The 21,171-nt window shown below is 34.6% G+C and overlaps 3 protein-coding genes across 5 annotated transcripts; 2 read left to right on the plus strand and 1 right to left on the minus strand.

Moving 5' to 3' along the window:
* The first annotated feature begins 236 nt into the window (after positions 1 to 236).
* Positions 237 to 2,887, plus strand: LOC123890683. 2 transcript variants are annotated; one of them, XM_045940340.1, is made up of 3 exons: positions 237 to 353; positions 1,601 to 1,807; positions 2,309 to 2,887. In XM_045940340.1, exons 2-3 carry the CDS (start codon positions 1,625 to 1,627, stop codon positions 2,561 to 2,563), a joined length of 438 nt encoding a protein of 145 aa, XP_045796296.1. In that variant the 5' UTR covers positions 237 to 353; positions 1,601 to 1,624; the 3' UTR covers positions 2,564 to 2,887. The 2 variants fall into 2 exon arrangements, with proteins under 2 accessions (XP_045796296.1, XP_045796297.1); XM_045940341.1 differs by having other exon boundaries at positions 237 to 349.
* Positions 2,888 to 3,546: 659 nt separating this feature from the next.
* LOC123890684 (E3 ubiquitin-protein ligase UPL7) lies at positions 3,547 to 12,815 on the minus strand. 2 transcript variants are annotated; one of them, XR_006802923.1, is made up of 16 exons: positions 12,611 to 12,777; positions 12,385 to 12,507; positions 11,246 to 11,486; positions 10,416 to 11,005; positions 8,852 to 9,790; positions 8,423 to 8,757; positions 7,344 to 7,622; positions 6,990 to 7,242; positions 6,295 to 6,465; positions 6,107 to 6,199; positions 5,715 to 5,822; positions 5,149 to 5,265; positions 4,669 to 4,758; positions 4,192 to 4,288; positions 3,718 to 4,071; positions 3,547 to 3,632 (listed from the first exon to the last, which is right to left on the minus strand). XR_006802923.1 is itself a non-coding variant. In XM_045940342.1 (15 exons), the coding sequence occupies exons 1-14, from the start codon at positions 12,632 to 12,634 to the stop codon at positions 4,205 to 4,207; spliced, it is 3,447 nt and encodes a 1,148-aa protein (XP_045796298.1). In that variant the 5' UTR covers positions 12,635 to 12,815; the 3' UTR covers positions 3,547 to 4,071; positions 4,192 to 4,204. The 2 variants fall into 2 exon arrangements, 1 of the variants encoding a protein (XP_045796298.1); XM_045940342.1 differs by having other exon boundaries at positions 3,547 to 4,071; positions 12,611 to 12,815.
* A 1,317-nt stretch (positions 12,816 to 14,132) lies between these two features.
* LOC123892524 (pentatricopeptide repeat-containing protein At5g03800) lies at positions 14,133 to 17,750 on the plus strand. Its single transcript, XM_045942330.1, has one exon. The coding sequence runs from the start codon at positions 14,632 to 14,634 to the stop codon at positions 17,263 to 17,265; it is 2,634 nt and encodes an 877-aa protein (XP_045798286.1). The 5' UTR covers positions 14,133 to 14,631; the 3' UTR covers positions 17,266 to 17,750.
* The last annotated feature ends 3,421 nt before the right edge of the window (positions 17,751 to 21,171 follow it).

Below are 21,171 nucleotides of genomic sequence, written 5' to 3' on the forward strand. Positions count from 1 at the left end.
CCCCAGGTTCGAACCTGGGCTACGACGTCCCGCCTAACAATTTCGACATTCTTTGCCGGTTGAGCTAGGACTTATGAGACGGAGATGAAGAAATTCTACTATGGATTAAATTTATGGTTTATTTAAATTTAAAAATAAAATAAAAAATGCTAATAAAAAAGAAAAAATAGTGCATGGTGACTGGACCGGACGGGTTGAACCGGCCGGTTCAATCTGCTTTGATAATTTTGTTTGGTTCAGCCTGCAAAATTACACTCTTCTCTCTCTCTCTCTCTCTTCACACAAACAAAAGCAAAAGCTCGCACAGTCTCGGTCGTCGCCGTCTTGTCTCGCCGACGTTTCCAAACCTGTAGGTATCTCTCTCTCTCTCTCTCTCTCTCTCTCTCTCTCTCTTTTATATAGTTCCCAATTTTTAATATCTATTTTTCTGTGTGTGGTTTCTAAGTTTCGATTTCAATACCAACCCTTAAGAGTGCCAAATTGCTGATAATTTTTGAAATTCAGTTGTCAAAGAATTGATACCGAACTTAAAAATGCACGCAAATGATATGCTCAATTTACATACAATTTTCTATTAACCGCATCTAAAGAAAGGTTTTTTATTTTTTTATTTTTAGTATACTGAATTGTGCTAAAAAAACTAAGATGTTTATAAGATTATGATTATGCTTAGATTAAATGTATGAGAGAAATGTTCAGGTTAGGAACTTGTTAATTTATTGAGTATTTTGTAGTTGTCAGAGTTTTCTAAGTGTTGATTTGTGAGTTCTTTTTCACCTGTTAATGCATTATGATAAATATAATATTTAATGTTAGAACTGAACCCAAATAACCCATTCAATTAAGGAAGATATGTTCCTTCAACTTGTATCCTCAAGTTTATGTTAGTTACTTCCCTTGTTTATGTTAATCCCTCACAAATGTAGTTGATATCTTACGATGCAATTGTGTTGTGTCAACTCTTCTGGAATTGAAGATGTTACTTGTGAAATGAGAGGTTTAAATCACTGTGCTTTCTGATTAGAATGGTTTTAGTCATTTTATATAAATATCTCTTGCGATTAATTTTCCACTTTAAGATCTAAACTACATGTCTACCATTACTCTTAATTATATATGCTTTTATACAATTTGTGAATTGGTAAAAATGGAACCAGCAGATCCAATTCAAACTGCATTTAATCGGATTTTTTTTTAAAGTAATTTCCGCTGAACCAAATCACACATTGTTTTAATCTTTAGATCGGATGACTTTTTGCCTAAATATCGGGTTTGTGAGCCAGCCTCGCAGATTCACTTTTACCACCAACCCATGGTGAGCCAACTAGGGTGAGCTGAGTTTGCTTGTTTTGACAACTTTAGTTCACATGTTTTCTACATATTGAATTGATGCACGCATTCTTCGTTTAAGTGGAGCTGTCATTGTTTGTGCCACTCTCGTTTTCCGATGGAACCACTACTTTCCTATTTTGTTTCAAACAAACCTACATTTATGCAATGCTGATGATTCATATTTGATTGCATAATTTGAATTATGACTGTTAGTTACCAACATTTCTTTAAACTTGTTGATTAATTTGGTATATGATGATGCAAATAGTGGTTGGAGGAAGAAGTCAAAACAATGCCTCCTTATGATTGCATGCTTCTATTCAAGCCCACTGTTAAAAAAGAAGCCCTAATCGGTTTAGTTGCAAGGATTGGAAAACACATCTGTAGAAGAAATGGGGTTGTCACTGAAGTTAAGAGTTTCGGATCAGTTCAGTTGGGCTATGGAGTGAAAAAGCTTGATGGCCGATTTTATCAGGTAAGTGTTGCATTCATTGTTCCTCATGCTGTAATAGTAATACGATTTTTTCCATTTGGAAATATATGTTGAAAAACTATTTGTGTTTTCAATATGTTTTTTTCCCTTTGTAAATATTGAATTGTGGTCGGATAGAATTAAAATGGGTACAAGAAATAACCTTTCATAAACTGTTTTTATAAACTATCTTGGATGAAATCAATTTATGGGTATGCTATGAAACTTCCACTGAAAGGTACATATGTCATGTTATAATAAATCTAAATAAACTCTAAACAAAGCTCTTTGGAATTCCCCTTATGAATATTACTTTTGCACTCAGTGTTACCAAATGTTTTGTTTTCCACATGCTGCTGATGAAGTTTCAGCTAACGTACATATCTTTAGTTTGAAAGTCGGCCTTTGTCTGCAACAGGAGTTGCATGTTCTTCTCTAACATCGAATGGGAATGATGCAACTGTTAAGTAATGTGTTGATGTTTTCTGTTTTTAATGAATGCAGGGCCAACTGATGCAAGTGAGCATGATGGCTACGCCAGAAATCAACAAAGAGCTGCATTACCTAAATAAGGAAGACAAACTACTGCGTTGGCTTCTGGTTAAGCAGCGTAACACAAAGTTTGGGCTTGAGTTCATGGATGATGAAGGTAGACTGGAGCTAAGCAGATTCCCTAGTAAACCTGATGATGAGGATGATGATGAGGATGGCGATGATAAAGAATATGAAGTGAATGAAGAAGAAAACAAAGTGAACTAAAAGATGGTTGTATTTAGTTTGTTTCCATTAGGAGAGGATAAAACCATTGTGCTTCACAGGTGCCAAACATATGCTTATTGATAGTGCTACATGACAATCAGACATTAGTGGCTCCAAGATTTTGATTAGTAAACTGCATGTTGCCTCTTGATATTAGACAATAAATTTTTTGTAACTGGGTGAAATAGTTTATTTACAAATGTTTATCTTTGAACATTTGAGCACATGGTATGTGAATATTGTAAGCTCTCTGATGTTGAGTTTGATTCCCAGCGATAAAAAGAAAAAAGTTGGAGCACTTGAGTTCTTCGACTCCTCGCAGCACTTGAGTGTTTTTATTTATTCTAATTAAGTGAGTGTTTTTTCTATCAAGTGTGGTAAATACAAAAAAGAAAAGGATATCACAAGAAATCTGTATATAATACACAATTTTTAGCAGAAGACTAAAACCAAGAAAGAACAAACATGATTAAACAATAGCTCTTAGACTTTGGCTGAGATTGAGTCTTTTTACTTATTTTAAGTGTTGAAATTATTAACATTTTTATTAAACAAGCTTATAAACTAGTCCAATAAGCTATAAGCTAGCTTATTGGACTTACCAAACAGTGCCTTAGTTTATCCTTCTAGTAGCTTCTGTTGTGCTGGCAATAGACAGGATCCAAATCTGAGGAACAAATGGAATGAAAAGGATGACTCAAAATTTACCATCAAACAACTCTTCTTCTCTCTTACTACTACGTATATTATTTCTACAATTAAACACTCATCTCCATCAGAACTCATTCATTCATTGTGAACTGGATTTTACCAGAATCATCCCTAGAATCCAAATTTCCGTCTCATTATAACCAAGAAAGAGATGCTTCCCGGTTGGACTTTGAGTTATCAAAGTCTCTTCTCATGAAAACCGGAGGATTAACACACAAAAATCACGATGAAAATACTATCGCAACTAAATCTAAACAATAAAGACAAAAAAATACCACATTTCAAAATAAAAACAAAATTTTGTGTCTAAGAAAAAAAATCAGTACAGTATATATGTATGCACTCAGCTGAGCCAAACCTACATATGCCATTCTAGTTCCAGTTTTGAAAACAAATAAACCATTATTTTAATGGTACATTGATCATTATTTGCATGTATACACCTGCTTAAAATAAATACAACAGAATCTCCATGCACTGGTATAATGGAAATTTTTGGAGTAACAACCATCGCACCAACTAGCTGTTTGCACACAGTCATTACTCAGTTTGGCTCTTGAAGCAACCAATATCTTCCCAAACTAAACCAGGATGCTATTCTTTGTCGAAACTTAAATAGCATCTGAGAGTTTGCAGAAACAGTCCCCTTGTCTAAACTTGCAGTAATATGTACTACCTAGTAGCCTCTTTGGGATAAGATGGCTAGGTCCACTACCAAATGTACATGCTTGGAAACAGACACATAAAAGTGGCGCGAACAAATAGACTATTCACAAAGTCCATAAATTAGAAATGAGCTGCAAAAGATTATATGTGATTAGTTAGACCAACAGCATCGTTGAAATATCCGAAAATCATAGTAGATGCAACAGAAATTAGTGCAATTTCATTATATCATACAACCAAAAAATACTGACCTCCTGAAGCAAATCAAGATAGTTCAAATCCGGCATTTGAATTGATAGCATATAGAAGCTTTGCTCTCAAAGTGCCTGGACGTTTGTATGTTGGAAGCTGTAGTCATTGAGAGGAGGAACATAAAAGTGTAAGGAATTCAAATGTATGACAAGGGATTGTCTAAAAAAGCAACATGTTTGTCTCGATGACTTAAATGACCAAGCGGGTGTGTTTAGTAAGTGGACATCCAAAAGTCTATACTTATTACTAAGCTTATCTATATGATATTTTCGGCTATGAGATCATGAAAATTTCAAGATCCCCATGTTCAATACATCATAACTCATAACTGACATGAGAATCTTGCTTTCAGATATTCATAGCCAAATACCTTGTTCGTAGATTTTCAAGAGTCTATCGTGCTACATGTCACCCGCATATATGGTTAAGGATGTGTTCTCATATTAGTTTTTACTCTATTAGTGCTTCAGTAGTACCTTAAGGGTATTGTAGCAGGTTGAAGCTGATGGAAGCCGCTCTACATCTTGTCCTCCAATTGTCGCCCAAAGAGGGACATCACATGCAACCTAGGTGAACATATAGACCAAATGATACTATTCAATGAAATCTAGTATTCGCTAAACAAATGCATCATTTTTGGGTATTCTTTTAGGTCATGCTAACAAGTGCCCTAAGGGCACTAGTTAAGAAAGCAAAAATAGAATATTTGCATTGGAAATGGCAATTTTAAACTTTAAAATGTTGAATACACCAGTTTTCAACTCAAAATTTCTATATTTGTTTTCTTTACAAGTGCCTTAAGGGTACAATTTAGCATTTTCCTTCTTTTATTTCCAGTAAAAAAAAATTGTAACCCATGTCATATTTCATTACGATAAACAAAGCAAATGGGATAATAGAGGTGATGGTATAAATGATCTTGTATGCCTATCAAACATAGAAAGTCAAGAGCATACCTTGTGGATGGTAAAAGGTGGCTGTAAGTATTTGAACCCAAGTAATGGAGCACGGGAACAACTGGTGACAAATTTAAGAAGCTTACAACGGTCTTTTGGTTCAAAGCCTTTAATCACCTGTAAACAGTCAACATAAAGCAGAAAATGAATATTGATGTCATAAAACTGGAATCTACAGAAATTGCATCCATAAATTCTTCAATATAATTCATGAGGCTGAAAATAATGGTCAATAGTCACATTCTACAGCAAATATGCATGTATTAGAGAGGATGAGAAACTGCATTTCAACCAAATTCATAGTCATATATGTCCAGCATATGGAAATAAATTGATGATAATAAAATAATGGAGACAATTTTTATAATCAAGTCATCAAGAAAGAAAGCAAATCTGCAAATTGTGCTAGATATGAGTCATATGACCACCGTGTACAAAGCTGAGAGGTTTGCATATAACAAGGGAAGTACACAGAGTATCACATCAGTTTAAATAATTTGGTATGCATAGATAATGTATTGGGATTGCTATGTGTGTGCATGTGTGTAGTGCTGAGGTTCCAATACCTCCCAAAAGATTTTGATTGTCCGGCTCCCCTCACAATAACCACCAGTGTACCGTGTGTTATTTTTAAAATCATCAATGTCGATATCATAATTGCCACCTGAAAGTAACTGCATTCTTGAATATCTCAGAATTCTTGCTGTAAAAGTGAACTCATCACAAATAAAATTCAGTACAAATTGTCACAAATTGACTATAGTGAATGAGTGAGCAACTGCATCTTGATTCAGTTATTTTTCTCTTATAGAGCAGATTATTATTGACACAGAGGACATAGTTTTAGTAAACGGAGAATTCTGTTGCAGAAATGCTCCATTGTTCATTGTGCAAGAGAGAAGAGGAAATATTAAACTCACAAAGAAAACCTTTTAAAGAGACTTAGTAAAGAAGATACCTGATTAAATTCACTAGCGTTGAATAATTTCAACCAGGATGGAGATATAAGATCGGCCAGCCCTCTATAAAATGCATTTGAAAAGGGAAATATCTGCAATTTAAACATTGTTACATATATACCCATGATACAACAGTTAGTACAGTGACGAAGTGAATAATTTGCATTAGATTCAATGATGATAAAACCTGTTGGTTGAGTTTGTAGTCTGCCATTGCATGTATGTACTGCATCTTGTTCTCATTTGTCACAGAAATATCTTTGCCACCAGACTTGAGCTCAACCACGTGCCGTTTGCCAAATGATTCTTCAGTAACTGTGAAATCAAGACAGAGCTCCTTGACATCACCATCATAGTTCTGCATGAACAATTATGTGAACCTTCCAGTGAAATGTTCAATAGCAAAAACAGGCATGCACAGTAACCACCCAAGTCAAACTTGGGCGAATTAAATTAAAAATGAGACAAAGACCAGTACATTACTTCAAGGAAAGAACAATCCCAATCTTAAAATCAAATCTAACATACCAAATGCAAATTGGATCTTGTTAATGAATTATTGAATTTTTAAGGTTTTCATTAATAATACTGTTATTTAAGAGTTATATAACATCCAGCAACCACCCACCAAGACATTAGCTCTTCGAGAAAATTCATATACAATTATACATGAGTATTTGTTGTTTAGAAGGATTGCACATGGACCAAGGTTATCTAGAGAAGCAGGAACATTGTAGGCCAAGAAGCAGCACCAAACCATGTAAAATTTTAAATACAAGGATTTATAAGAGAAGCAACACGATACATTATGGATGGCCCTGATTAACTTTGACAAAGGATTTATAAGAGAAGCAACAACATGGATATGTCTCTTGGTATTACCTTGACATACATAAGATTCTTGTATAGCTCTGGGTCGAGTGTTGATAACTCATCAAGAAAGCTATATCTCCCCAATAGCTTTTGTACAAAAACATGTGAGAAAGAGTAATCAAGTAATATCCCTTCATATAGAGCTTTACCAACTATTCTTCCAAGGAACTCAATCATCTGAAGACCATTGTCCAAAAATCTTGCGGATGCAGTTGGAATTAGGAGACTGTCTGAAGTTGAGGTTTGGGAAAAAAGCCCATATCTAGAGCAAAAGGAAAACTTTCAGCTAAGGAAGTCACTCCTGGAAGAGGACATAACCATGACATTAAAGCAAGAAAATACAAAATAAAGTCTCAAACTTACTCAGGGGAAAATGCTTCTTTTGATAAATCGGTCAAAAACTCTTTCGATAATCCACCATAGTCCAGACCAGCCTCCGTAAGGCCACATTCACTGACAAATGATACATGGATGGATGACTTCAACTTTGACCCAAGCGAATTTAATTGTTGAAATCCATCTTCAACTGTATGACCCCGACGTACTACTATCTCAATGGCTCGTGAGCCAGGTTCAGAAATTTCACCAGCCATTTTGCGTGAGGCTTTATCCATCTTGATAAATTCACGAAACATCTCAACTCTATTTAAGCAATAAACCAAGTGATTAAGTACTTCCAATCAGAAACTGTATCATGGGTTACATTCGAAACAAATGAATGATTTTGATGACACATTGCAATCAAATCCCTTTCCCTCTACTCTCACAATGAAAAAAAATCCAATTCAATTATATTTATGATTTATGAATACTCTCATTGACAATCTTTCTCCCTTACAAAGTTTACTCTTATTGTTTTGCTCCATTTAAGGTTTCTAATACTCAGCATATAGCCTACAATGGATAAATTACAAATGAAACTACCACTCCTAATGAAATATCTACTATTGCATAATATAGATGATTAATAGTATTCCCCAAGTGATTCTTCATGCACATACTAAGATAGTTCGAAAAATGAAAAGGACATATTAACGATAATGTTCTAAGTTGATCATAGTCTATCAATTCTTAATTTAACCCACCAAGAGAAGAAAGAACAGACAATATTACACGGTGAAGATAGCCGTGAAACGTTTGCTCATTTAGGAAAATTCACACTACCAGAAAAAACAAAACTAAGATTAGATTCTTTTTCTAACTCTTGCACTTTGTCTACTAACATGAGAAAACTTAATAAAATAATTCAATCGGGTCAATTGGGTGTCGTCATCCCTGATCATTAGCTCTTTTATCTATGATTTATCCTTCTAAAGATTCAGTTGATGTGACAATGAAAATGTCAAAAGAGTAAAAAGTACAGAATACCAAAGTTGAATAAAACAGAATTTATGACAAGCAAGAGGCCTCATAATGACCATAGTCACAGAGCTAGTAGTTACCTTTCTTGAAATGGGAAAACATGAGGAGTCATGGTGATAACAGAGCCTACACTCAAGGAAGATGAAGAATCATCAGATTTCAGGTTGGCCGAACATATTTCATGAGTTCTAGTAGCAACTGCAACTGGTGGTCGACTTTTTCTAGCAGGAGAAAGCCACAAATCAGGCGGACAGAATGGGTGTCTGCAATCCCTTTCATACATTAAATGTAAGCATCTGACAGCAGAATCCATGAGAGGTCTATTATAATGACCATTACCGTGGGACAAGCCATTATAGACTAGGGTATTTAGCATTGATGCAATTCTTCGTTGCTGCTCTAACTTGAATGGAACCTATCAATGTTATCAAATTCTCTGGAAAAGTAAGTTTCTGAAAATGTGAACTAATTCATAAAAGGACTGGGACAAGAAGAAACCAAGCTGCTACCTGTTTCTCATAAAACTCTATGTCGTCAAGAACTAAAAGCAGGTGAGAATAGGTCGCACAGAAAAGATGAAGCGTAGCAAACATACTTTTTGGAATGCCTTGTGGACCATGCCTCATAGGTTCTATGTCCCATACATCTGATGGATCTAAATTCACTCCGTTAGGTCCAGAGTGACTGCCAATGGGATCTGAGCAGTCTGTTGCAGTTTGTGACTTACCTGTAAATTTATGAAATACGCTGACCCACTTATTGGTCCCGTCTTTACTTGGCTGTTTGGGAATCTTCTCAAAAGCTTTATGTTTTCCATTTTCACTTGTGTGATTATCCGACATATGTTTGTCTCCAGAGAAAAAGGAATCCTCAAGTTCACCCCACAATCTCCCAAGAAATCCAGGAGTAAACGATAGCATGTTAAGAACTGGCAATGAACCACGAATTGGACTCAAGACTGAAAATATTCTAAGTAAGTTAGAATAAAAAAGTGCAACATCAGACAGATCTAGCTTCCCCAAATATTCCAGATTATTTGAGATTGAAGTCTTAGCCATGTTAGTGACATCTCTATTCACTGATGATAAAAGATTTGTGAGATGCCATTGCTGACAAACAGGCCTAAATTGATCCATGTATGACATTATTAACGACTCATGGGTTGAACTTTCAGCATCAGTTTGGAGAGATTTCTTCTTTTTTACCCACTCAATATTATCAAGACAAGCCAGTAGGCTTTCTGCTAGAGTGACAATAACATGGACATACAATGCACAGTCTAAACCTTGATTGAAGGATCCGGAGTCTACAGAATTATTTTCATTCCCTGTTGCTAGACATATAAAGTTAGCGAGAGACCAACCAACTGGTGGAATAGCTTTGATAGAGACAAGAATTTCGGACTTAACCAACTCTGACATATCCATTAAAACATTCTCTTTCAAAATCTGTCATCACCTGTCAAAGCTTGATCAGTTCTGATATGTTTAAATAATATAGCATAATCTATGAAGTTATACAAATTTATGATCTTATTGACTCTAGACGGATGTGATGGCAATATCTTAATACTACAGAGAGACTCTTCCCTTTGCAAAACTCACCTTTGAGCCATTGTTTGATATCTTTTACAGATAGAGAAAAACAAGTAAAGAACAGTTTCATATTAAACAAGGTTGAGTTTTTTCAGTTTAAGAAGTATTGCGTGTGTGTGCGCACGCGCAAGTATTCCTATATATAAAATACTGAGAACCATTTGCATTATGATAAATAACTCAAATACTGAAAGACAGATACTAACAAATACAAAATTTAATTACATAAGAATATAGAAGTAAAATGTGCACACAAATCATGAATCATCAACTCAGCAAGTCAAAAGTTGGAACAACTTCCATTTATTATACACAAATACGTCAGTTATATTTACATGTATCATTAGTGACATCAAAATATAAGATTTGAAAATTTCATAAAGAATAAAAAACAATAAAAGAGAACAAGTTATCATTAAAACAAAAGAGACGGTTAATAATTTTGCAGGTGAAATTGTTCTGATTTAAATATGCTTACCAATAGTGTCTGAAAACATGTGAACAAAACTGATTTGTGCTTTAAAGCAGGTAGAAGAACAGGTGGGAGATGTTGCACAAGCCAAGGAATAGTCATTAGATATATAATATACTGCTTAGCACCATGGTTGACATTCAGCATATCAGGCCTTTCTCCATCAGAGTTTGTCAGGTAAAACGGCCGCACTGCTAAAGTTATTGCACTTGCAGTAATAACAAATTTCTCATCTGCCTGGGTGATAACTTTCATCTGGGAAGAATAATTATCCAATGCACTAATATATCTGGCAATGGAAACATAACTACCACTTTTTTTACTCCCTGTAAACTCAACTAAACCTTTCACGGCTAAATCTGCATCTAAGCGGTTGTCGTCTGTAATACCTTTCCATCCTTTTAGATCAGTTAACATTACAAGAATACGCATCGCTAGATATGTAACAGTAGTAATATCTTGAGCCCCTGAATTGCATTCACTGTACTCTGAAAGAATCGAAAAACCAAGAGAAGTAAGTCGCTGTGCCTGGTAACTCCAAATTCTTCTCTCTTCAGCTGTACCAATCGCCAAAAAGCAAAAATTCCGCTTTGAATCTAAACAAAGAAAATAATAGATCCATTAGAAATATAATAAGTATGTGCGTTAACAAGGAAAAGGAAAATAGGTCCATCGAATTCTAAACGCTACAAAAACAAAGCAACAGAAAGTATCTTGCCATATTCAATTATTCATAATTTCATATAAGCTGTAGGCAAGCCATCACATTAAAATGAGTAATATAATTGGAACACTAACTTGAAGACCAATAAAAGAATATCAAAATGAGAATATACCAGAAGATTGCAGGCTTTCCAATAAGAATGTAAAGCACGTCCTCATAGAGTCTATTTTCTTGCTACGGACCTTCTCATACCGATTTGAGAAACGGGTCACAAAGAATAGAAATGGCCTCAACAGATTTTTTGAAATCCAATTTGCAGTCATCACCCCAGTATAACTGTTCACCGCTGTCTCCCATTCCTGCTGAAGTTTCAGAGCAACCGCTTTTGTAACCTTGAAGCGCCTCCATACTCTCTTTCAAAATTAAGAAAAAACTGTCATTTCTCCATTTTGAGACAAACATGAGGTGTGAATGAATACCAATACAAGATCAGAAGAATCATGCAACCAAGTTGTTTTTAACTTATGCGAGAAGCTCAGTTCAAAATCATTTCAACTTTCCTTTTCCTATAAATGCAGGCTGAAAAGTTTATCTAGACCAGCTCTTTCATCGTGTATTAAGGACTCATTCCAACTCTTAGAGTATTAAAAAAAATCTTGAGTTAAGATTTGTATTTCTATATTAATTAATTGAGTTAAGTGGGGATACACTCTCGGTGGAAATTAGTTTTAGACTGATATCACATGAGAATTTATCAAACTGTAACACAAGTCCACTTTGTAACCACACTTTAAGGGTCCTTTTAATATGCAAAATGGAAGTATTGGACAGAACAACACAAGAGAAACACTTAAGCTATTAAACAACTTGATGTTTTGTAATATGTTTGGTAGACAAAATGTTATTTTGATATTTTAGACAACTTGTGCTTGTGACAAAAAAGTTGTCCGGTGATTTTATGAGAATTTCAGTTTTTGTCTTGTCCCTTTCCCCACAATTTGTCCAATCTCAAACATTTTTAGAATCAAACATAGTACAATTGAAATTGTTTGGTCCCTTATTTTTTATCGGATCAAATGCACCCTAAAAATAACTTCGAAATATCTAATTCTCATTGGATGTCAGTGTAAAATAGCTTACACATACATTGCATGTCCCTTCTTTTCTAACTAATTTACAGCCATGTCATGTATCCTATTGATACTTTAAAAATTTTACCTATCCTCATATCATGTCACATCTAATCTATGCATGCAAATAAGTTAAATCTTGAAAAATTTCTATGAAAAAAAAAAAGCAAAGATGTTGAACCTGAATGAAGAGAGCAGCAGCAGCAGCACGTTTTGCATAATTGCGAAGCTCTCTTTCTCGTGAGACTTTCTGAAGAAGATCATCTCGCGTAATCTCCTTCGCACTCGCTCCTCTTAACGATACCTAAACAACAAAAAATTCAATTATCAAAACCAAATCAATAATTCGAGTGGTTAAACCCAAAATAGAAGAAAAAATTAGAGGAAATTATGAAATTGATAAGTACCTGGTTTTTACGAGGTGCATCCATGGAAAATCAGAAACAGTTGTGAGGTTCAATGCTGAAATCCATTAACGTCTTCTCGTTAATGTTAATTAAATTAATCCCTTTTTATAATCTTCTATTATGTTCAACTAACTTCGATTTCAAGTTTGGTAAAGAAGAAAGAAAGAAGAATGACGGAAAAGTTTGTTTTATGTTTTTCTTTGTTAAGTTGACATTGACATTTTAATTTTTAAAAAAAATTATCAAAAACAAAATAAAAATATTATTATTGTCATTTTTTTTTTCTTTTGTCATTTTGTGTTTGAACAATATGTTGTGTACGGTAATTAGTTAGTCTAGTGGTGATTGGCGATGAACTTGATATAAAGAATTAGAATTCGATCTTTCGTAACTGCGATTGGGAGGGAGTTGGGACTAATTGATACTAGAACTGACTTCTAAATTAGATTAAATAGTTTAATAGTTCGAATACTTGTGATGACTTGTATGATTATAGGTGATGACTTGTATAGATTATAGTTAAATTTTATATATTCACTGTATAGTTTTTTTTTATACATGCAATTAAATTAAATGTTTAATTAGTAAAATGGTCCTTAAAGACATTTTTTGTTTTAAATTGGTCCCTTAAAGAAAAAAAGAAGTCCGAATAGGTCTTTAAGGGACCTATTCGAACATTTTTTCCTTTAAGGGACCAATATAAAACCAAAAATGTTTTTAAGGGACCATTTTACTAATTAAGCCTAAATTAAATTACACTATTATCCGATGACAATACAAACAATGACGTGGACTTGACCATTTCATACATGGTTCTTAACAATGTACTCCATCTATCCCAAAATATAAGTAAAATGTGGTCAACTAAAGTGGACGTATTTGATCCAAATTTTTAACCAAATACATCAAATTTTTTTGACTCATTTTTGCTTATATTTTGGGACGGAGGGAGTATCGATTTTTACTTATTAGGAATCAAGATGACAATGTTATGGCAACAACTTTGTGGGTTATGGTTGTGGGGATTGATGACTCAAAATCAGTTGTGGGGATTTATTGTAGTTAATAGTTAAGTTGTGTTTTAAGAAAATAACTAATGAATAAGATTTGTTGGATATATGATGAAATTTTTTTTGGGTTCATGCTAGTCTTAAACTCCCAAATGGGTCTATTATCCGTCAAAGCAAATCATTGCTAGCTTTGTGTTTTATGCGCTAAATTTTGACATCTAGAAAGAGATAAAAATCAAACGTCTCATGAATATTGTTAGCTACTATGCTCTAACAAAGCTCAACATAAATAATATATAATTATCATATTTTTTTGATAAAGTCATCGTACTTTTCATCTCTCGTACACTACGACATCATACAACAATCATAAGAAATTCGTATATATACACCCAAACACATGAATTAAATCATCTTCAACCATGTGTTATCTCTCATGTCATATCCATATCCTCTCTATATTTTTTCTCCATTATCATTTTATCATCTTTCTTAATTATTTGACCATCCCTTTCCATAGTTTTTTAGGTCCTAATATATGGGACACCCTTAATTTATGTATATCGATTTCAAACATAAACCTATCCAATGTCAAGCTACAAAATGAGATTCAGATGATAATTTTTTTTAGGCCCTCATGATTCTATTTTACTTCCCAAAAATCCAATTTTAACCTTTTAAAAAAATTCGGTTCGCAGAAATCGAAGTTTTTTTTAATTCAAATTCAAGAAAAAATTGATAAACAGAAACCAAAATTTTTATTGAAGTGCAAAAAAGAAAATCTAAGTGATAAAAAGAATCACGAGAGTCCGAAGAAAAATTATCGATTCATATTCCATGCAATAATACAGTATCGTCGTGCAATTTTTCATCAGACTTTACTTCCTCGACGACGCTGAACTTATAAACGGGAGGGAAGCTCCATGTAGACACACAATTAAACGGTACAGTATCTCTATCTTCTCGCGGCAAATAAAATGAAGTTGAAAAAGCCAGAGGATATATAGAAAAATGGAGGCACACCTCCAACTTCAACAACCCAATTCTTCCTCTTTCATTCATCATCACCACTTCAATTTCAAACCTAAAAAACCTTCATTTTTTCACTTCCCTCTCAAAATTTCCAAAACCCACTATCCCCTTCAAACCCATTCCCACCATCCACTTCCAATTTCCACCCCCCAGTTACACCCCCCTTCCCTTCTCTTCTTCCTCCTCCGTCTTTCTTCTCACCACAACCACACCAACCTCGCCAAAGCCACCCACGCCACCATCCTCAAACACCATGAATTTCAAAACACTCGTCTTTCCACCGCCCTCATTTCAACTTACATCAACCTCCGTCTTTTATCTTACGCCCACCGTCTTTTTCTCTCACTTTCTTCCCCCAATGTTGTTTCTTACTCTGCAATCATCTCCGCTTTCTCCAAATCGAATCGCGAAAAACAAGCATTGTTTATTTTTCTTCACATGATTACTAATTCATGTATTAGCCCAAATGGTTACACTTATGTTGCCATTTTAACTGCTTGCACTCGAATTCTTAACTTTCAATTTGGTGTTCAGTTACATGCTGCGGTTATCAAAACTGGGTATTTGAAATCTGTTTTTGTTTCCAATGCGCTTGTGGCGTTTTATTCAAAATGTGGATTTTTTCAATCTGCTTTCAAGGTGTTTGATGAAATGCGTGAAAGGGATATTGTGTCTTGGAACACTGTTATGTCGTGTGCGGTTGATGAGTTTATGTACGATGCTGCGTTTCAATTGTTTCTTGACATGCAGTTAACTGATGGGTTGAAAGTTGATTATTTTACTTTGTCAACGCTTTTGACTGCATGTACTGCGAGTGGTGCCTTGATGGAAGGGAAGCAAGTGCATGCGCATGCTGTTAAGGTTGGTTTGGATGCTGAATTGAATGTTGGGAATGTTCTTATTGGATTTTACACCAATTGTGGAACTATTGATGATGTGGTTTGTTTATTTGAGAGGATGAATGTGAGAGATGTTATAACTTGGACCGAGATAGTAAAGGCGTATATGGAGTTTGGTTATGTGGATTTGGCGTTGAAGATTTTTGATGAAATGCCGGAGAAGAATTGTGTGACTTATAATGCTATTTTGTCTGGGTTTTGTGGAAATGGTGAGGGTTTAAAGGCTATGGAGTTGTTTATCAGAATGGTGGAGGAGGGCATGGAGTTGACCAATTTCTCTTTGAGTATTGGGATTAATGCTTGTAGTTTGCTTGCTGATTACAGGGTTAGCAAGCAGATGCATGGATTTGCCATCAAGTTTGGGTTCGGATCAAATGTTCATGTTGAAGGGGCTTTGCTTGACATGTACACAAAGTGTGGGAGGATGGTAGATGCTAAGAAGATGTTTGGCATGTGGGAAGAATCGGAGGAAGTTAGCTCTGTGGCTTGGACTTCCATGATGTGTGGCTATGCTCGAAACGGGCAACTGGATGAGGCGATTTCTGTTTTCCATCGTGGTCACTCTGAAGGGAAATTGATTATGGATGAAGTGGCATTAACTTCTATGCTTGATCTTTGTGGAACCATTGGCTATCATGATATGGGAAAGCAAATCCATTGTCAAGTTCTTAAATTTGGCTTTCATTCTAATGCGCAAGTTGGAAATGTTGTTGTTAGTATGTATTTTAAATGTGGGAATGTAGATGATGCAATTAAGATGATCAGTGGCATGTCCTCTACCGATATAGTTTCATGGAATACTTTGATTTCTGGATATCTTATGCACAGACAGGGTGATAGAGCATTGGAAATATGGTTGAAAATGCAGGAAGAGGGCATAAAGCCTGATGAAGCTACATTCGTTTTGATAATTTCAGCCTACAGGCAAACTAACTTGAATTTGGTTGATGATTGTCGTAGGTTGTTTAATTCAATGAGAACTGTTTATCAAATTGAGCCAACATCTCAGCATTATTCATCCTTCATAAGTGTTTTGGGTCATTGGGGTCTTTTGGAAGAGGCACTAGAAACCATCGATAAGATGCCTTTTAAACCTTCTAGTTTTGTTTGGCGCGCTTTGCTTGACGGTTGCAGACTCCATAAGAATACAGCGATTGGAAAATGGGCTGCCAAGAATATTCTTGCCATAGAACCTAAAGATCCATCTACTTATATACTTGTTTCAAATTTGTATTCATCTTTTGGGAGATGGGATTGCTCTGAGATGACTAGGCAAAATATGAGAGAAAAGGGATTTCGCAAATTCCCGGCTCAAAGTTGGATCATTTGTCAGAAGAAAAGACATTCATTCTATGCAAGAGATAGATCTCATCCGCAAGACAAAGACATATATAGTGGGTTGGAGATTCTAATGTTAGAGTGCCTAAAAGTTGGATATAAACCTGACACGAGCTTTGTTCTCCACGAAGTGGAGGAGCATCATAAGGAAAATTTTCTATTCTATCACAGTTCAAAACTAGCAGCAACTTATGGACTATTGACGACAAAGCCAGGGAAGCCCATTCGGATTGTAAAGAACATCCTTCTTTGTGGAGACTGCCATACATTCTTGAAATATGTCTCTATTGTCACTAAGAGGGATATTATTCTAAGAGATTCTTCTGGATTTCACTGTTTCACTGATGGTCAGTGCTCTTGTAAAGACCTATGGTGAGACACAGGTAAAGCTGGCTGATCTACTGGTCATCCACTCATCCTTATTCATATTAATGATGTATGTAGTTGAATTTTCAACCTTTTTGTATAAAAAAAATTTCTTAGGTATTACTGCGAATTTTATGGCACCAAAACACCAATTAAGAGAAGACAGGTGCTCCTTTCAAATGCTTTCCTAAAAGATTTAGGAATGAGTTTGTATTTTTATCATTTTTACTGTAAAATCATGTCTTCCATATTAGTTGCTAAGATGTAATTGTAGTATCTCCGTCTAAAAAGGGATGGAGGTAGTATATGTTTTCATAGAACATGAATGAAGCATATACCTCCTGTAAGATACTCTATATCTATAGTGAAGGAATTCTGAAATCCACCATCAATAATAGTAATACTTTATTTTCCTGTAAGTTATTTATTATTTAGGTCTATGATTAAGAAGCTGTTTTTTTTTAAAATAAAATAAATTTAATTCAGAATTTACTGAATCAATTAAGCATAGCATAAGAAGTGCTAGGATTAGATCAATATAGTCTTTACTGTTAAAGTTCAGAGAGAAACACAAAGTGACGGCTAGGGTTTCAATAATATTATAATAGCATTACTTAACAAAATAAGGATTACAAAATAATTTATAATAATTCCTAATGGACTACTAAACTACTAACATATAAAGCCCAATACTTAAAGCCCTAATAATATTATTATCTAACACTTCCCCTCAAACTCACGATGCATTATCAGATAATCATCGAGAGTTTGTCAAACAAAAAACGAAAATCAAACTACTCTAACTAAATATTTTATTTCTAATACTACCCCTCAAGCTAAAGCGTACTAAGCTTTGAGCTTGTTACAAATCAACCCGAAAATAAACTAAATTAACTAATAGCTTCAAATTCAACTTCTTCAGATTTCAGACTTCGAATTGTGAGTATTCCCTCACCGGATTCAATGTGAGTATTCCCTCACCGGATTCAAATTTCAAATTGTGAGTATTCCCTCACCGGATTCAATGTGAGTATTCCCTCACCGGATTCAATGTGAGTATTCCCTCACCGGATTCAAATTTCAAATTGTGAGTATTCCCTCACCGGATTCAATGTGAGTATTCCCTCACCGGATTCAAATTTCAAATTGTGAGTATTCCCTCACCGGATTCAATGTGAGTATTCCCTCACCGGATTCAATGTGAGTATTCCCTCACCGGATTCAAATTTCAAATTGTGAGTATTCCCTCACCGGATTCAATGTGAGTATTCCCTCACCGGATTCAAATTTCAAATTGTGAGTATTCCCTCACCGGATTCAATGTGAGTATTCCCTCACCGGATTCAATGTGAGTATTCCCTCACCGGATTCAATGTGAGTATTCCCTCACCGGATTCAAATTTCAAATTGTGAGTATTCCCTCACCAGACAGATTGTGAGCTTTCGCTCACCAGACAGATTGTGAGTACTATCTTAACTCACCGGACAGAACCAAACAAAAAACAGTCATGACAAAACAAACCAAATCAGAGAGTAACAAACTAAACTAAAGGAAGCATAACCAAACGAAACACAAGCAAACCAACACCACCATAGACCAAACATCAAATTGCCGTGGAAAAACAAAAACCATATCTTAATTACTGTGGCACTAGAAGGCAATAGCAACAATAGGACAAGAAAAGCCAATCAATGCTCCCACCAAAACAAATTTTCAAGACTTTCTAATTTCTTATAGAATTCAAAAAGTGTAACTGATCACACATAACCTACCTTATCAAAATAGTATTGATATCAAACACGTGATGTGGAAAACTGACCGAGTATCACAAAATCGGACCGCTCAATTAGAAACAAATAATCAACAAAAGACTCGACCAAGAGAACTGAGATGCAATTTAACAAATTAAACAGAGGCAATCAAAACAGAATAACCCAACAATTTGCAGACAACTACTGATACGACAATCAACAAACTCAAAAATCCACAACTCGATTACGATTTCGTTCCCAAATTTTTGAGAACTAGACAGCGGAAGCAAACAGGTGGTTCAAGGCGGATCGAAACAAGCTCTAGATACCATGTTAAAGTTCAGAGAGAAACACAAAGTGACGGCTAGGGTTTCAATAATATTATAATAGCATTACTTAACAAAATAAGGATTACAAAATAATTTATAATAATTCCTAATGGACTACTAAACTACTAACATATAAAGCCCAATACTTAAAGCCCTAATAATATTATTATCTAACATTTACATCCTATGTCAATATCCAAAACAATTGATCAGGAACATCATAATCATAAAATTACATCGTAAACTCAATTTTAGTTACTTTGTTTGCTTCCTATGTTATCACATTTAGTTCCACTCCAGTTCTCATGCTTCACACCATTCCAAATAGCTGCTCCTAGATCCATTTTCTAAGCCTCTCTTATGTTTTTGCCAATACAGCAAACACCCAAAACCTCCATCCTGAATAGCAGTAATTCAATATCCGTTGTACACCTGTACACATTCTGCATCAAATTATGTGTTGCTATATTGTACTACCCATGCTTCTAGTTTCTACACATTTTTGTGTTTGCCATCTCCTTCCCTGCAGGCTATTTGTATCTTAATATATATCTTAATCTCTCTCACATTCCTGATTCCCCGTCATATTTAGTTCTATCAATCCTTAATATACTTGTATTCCTATAAGTTATTATTGCCGCATTATAACTTTGATAGATTTGACTCTTTGAGCATATAGGGAGAGGATTGTGAAACTATCTTATCTTACTTTTTACATATGTGGAATTGTAACATACAATATATATTTTAATAATATATTGCAATGCAATTAAAACAATAACATGATGCATCGTGCCACCTTTCATTGCTTGCAATTCATTTTTGTCTCAATTCAACACCAATAAATTGTGTTAGTTTTTTTTTTAATATATTATTATTGTTTATTATTTATTATTAGAGTAACTCTATTATATGAAATATGAAAAGATTTTAATAGAGATTGTAAACTTTTCTTATAGAGTGCCACATCATCACAATGTTTGCTTGTGAGCAATTCAACCTTCCTTTTACTAGTAAAGAATATATGTGGAATTCATCATAGTATGGTCCAAACAGATGGATGAGAGTGGGAAAAATGACACTTATTTGGGTTTTGATTTGGGCTTATGTTAGAGGAACCGATGAATTTTTCTCTTCCCACCCCCACGTCTCTTTTCTTCCCCGAATTTCTGTTTTTGTCCTTGAACAAAAACTTTCGGAATGTGTTTTCCGAAGTTTTCTAGTTTAAATTCGGAAAACGTGTTCCTAAATTTTTATTCAAAGGCAAAAATGGAAATTCGGGGGGAGAAAAGAGACGTAGGGGGAGAAAAATTCGAAACCGAGACCTGAAAAGAGGTTTCCTGTGACTAATTGTTTCAGATTTTTCTTTATGTAACCAAGCTTGGTGAAAAAGTGTTGTGTATTTAGGCTGTGTTTGGTAAAAAATACTGGTAAATAACTTTTAAGTTAGTTGATAGCAGATGAATTTATAATAGATGACGAATAAGTTAATTGATAGCAAATAAGCAAACAAATTGAATCTCTTGTGTTTGGTAAAATTAAAGATTACATAAAGCTGAAAGTGAAAGAGTTTATAGTGGATGTTGGATAATTTAACTGATATTGGATGAACTAGGGATTGAATTTGTAAGGTTCGATAAAATTAATGGCTATACTAATCAATAAATATGAAATGTCATTAAAAAAATATTTTTAATTAATGTTTAATTTTTAAAAATTAGTATGATAATAGAAAAATGATAAACTATAAACACTATAAACTCGAGAGTTAAGTCTCAAGAATAAAGTCTTGGTTCAGTTAGTAGAGAGATCACATTATATATGTAGGAAACAAC

The sequence above is a fragment of the Trifolium pratense genome, linkage group LG6 (genome assembly GCF_020283565.1).
Source record: "Trifolium pratense cultivar HEN17-A07 linkage group LG6, ARS_RC_1.1, whole genome shotgun sequence".
Taxonomy (NCBI): Eukaryota; Viridiplantae; Streptophyta; class Magnoliopsida; order Fabales; family Fabaceae; genus Trifolium; species Trifolium pratense.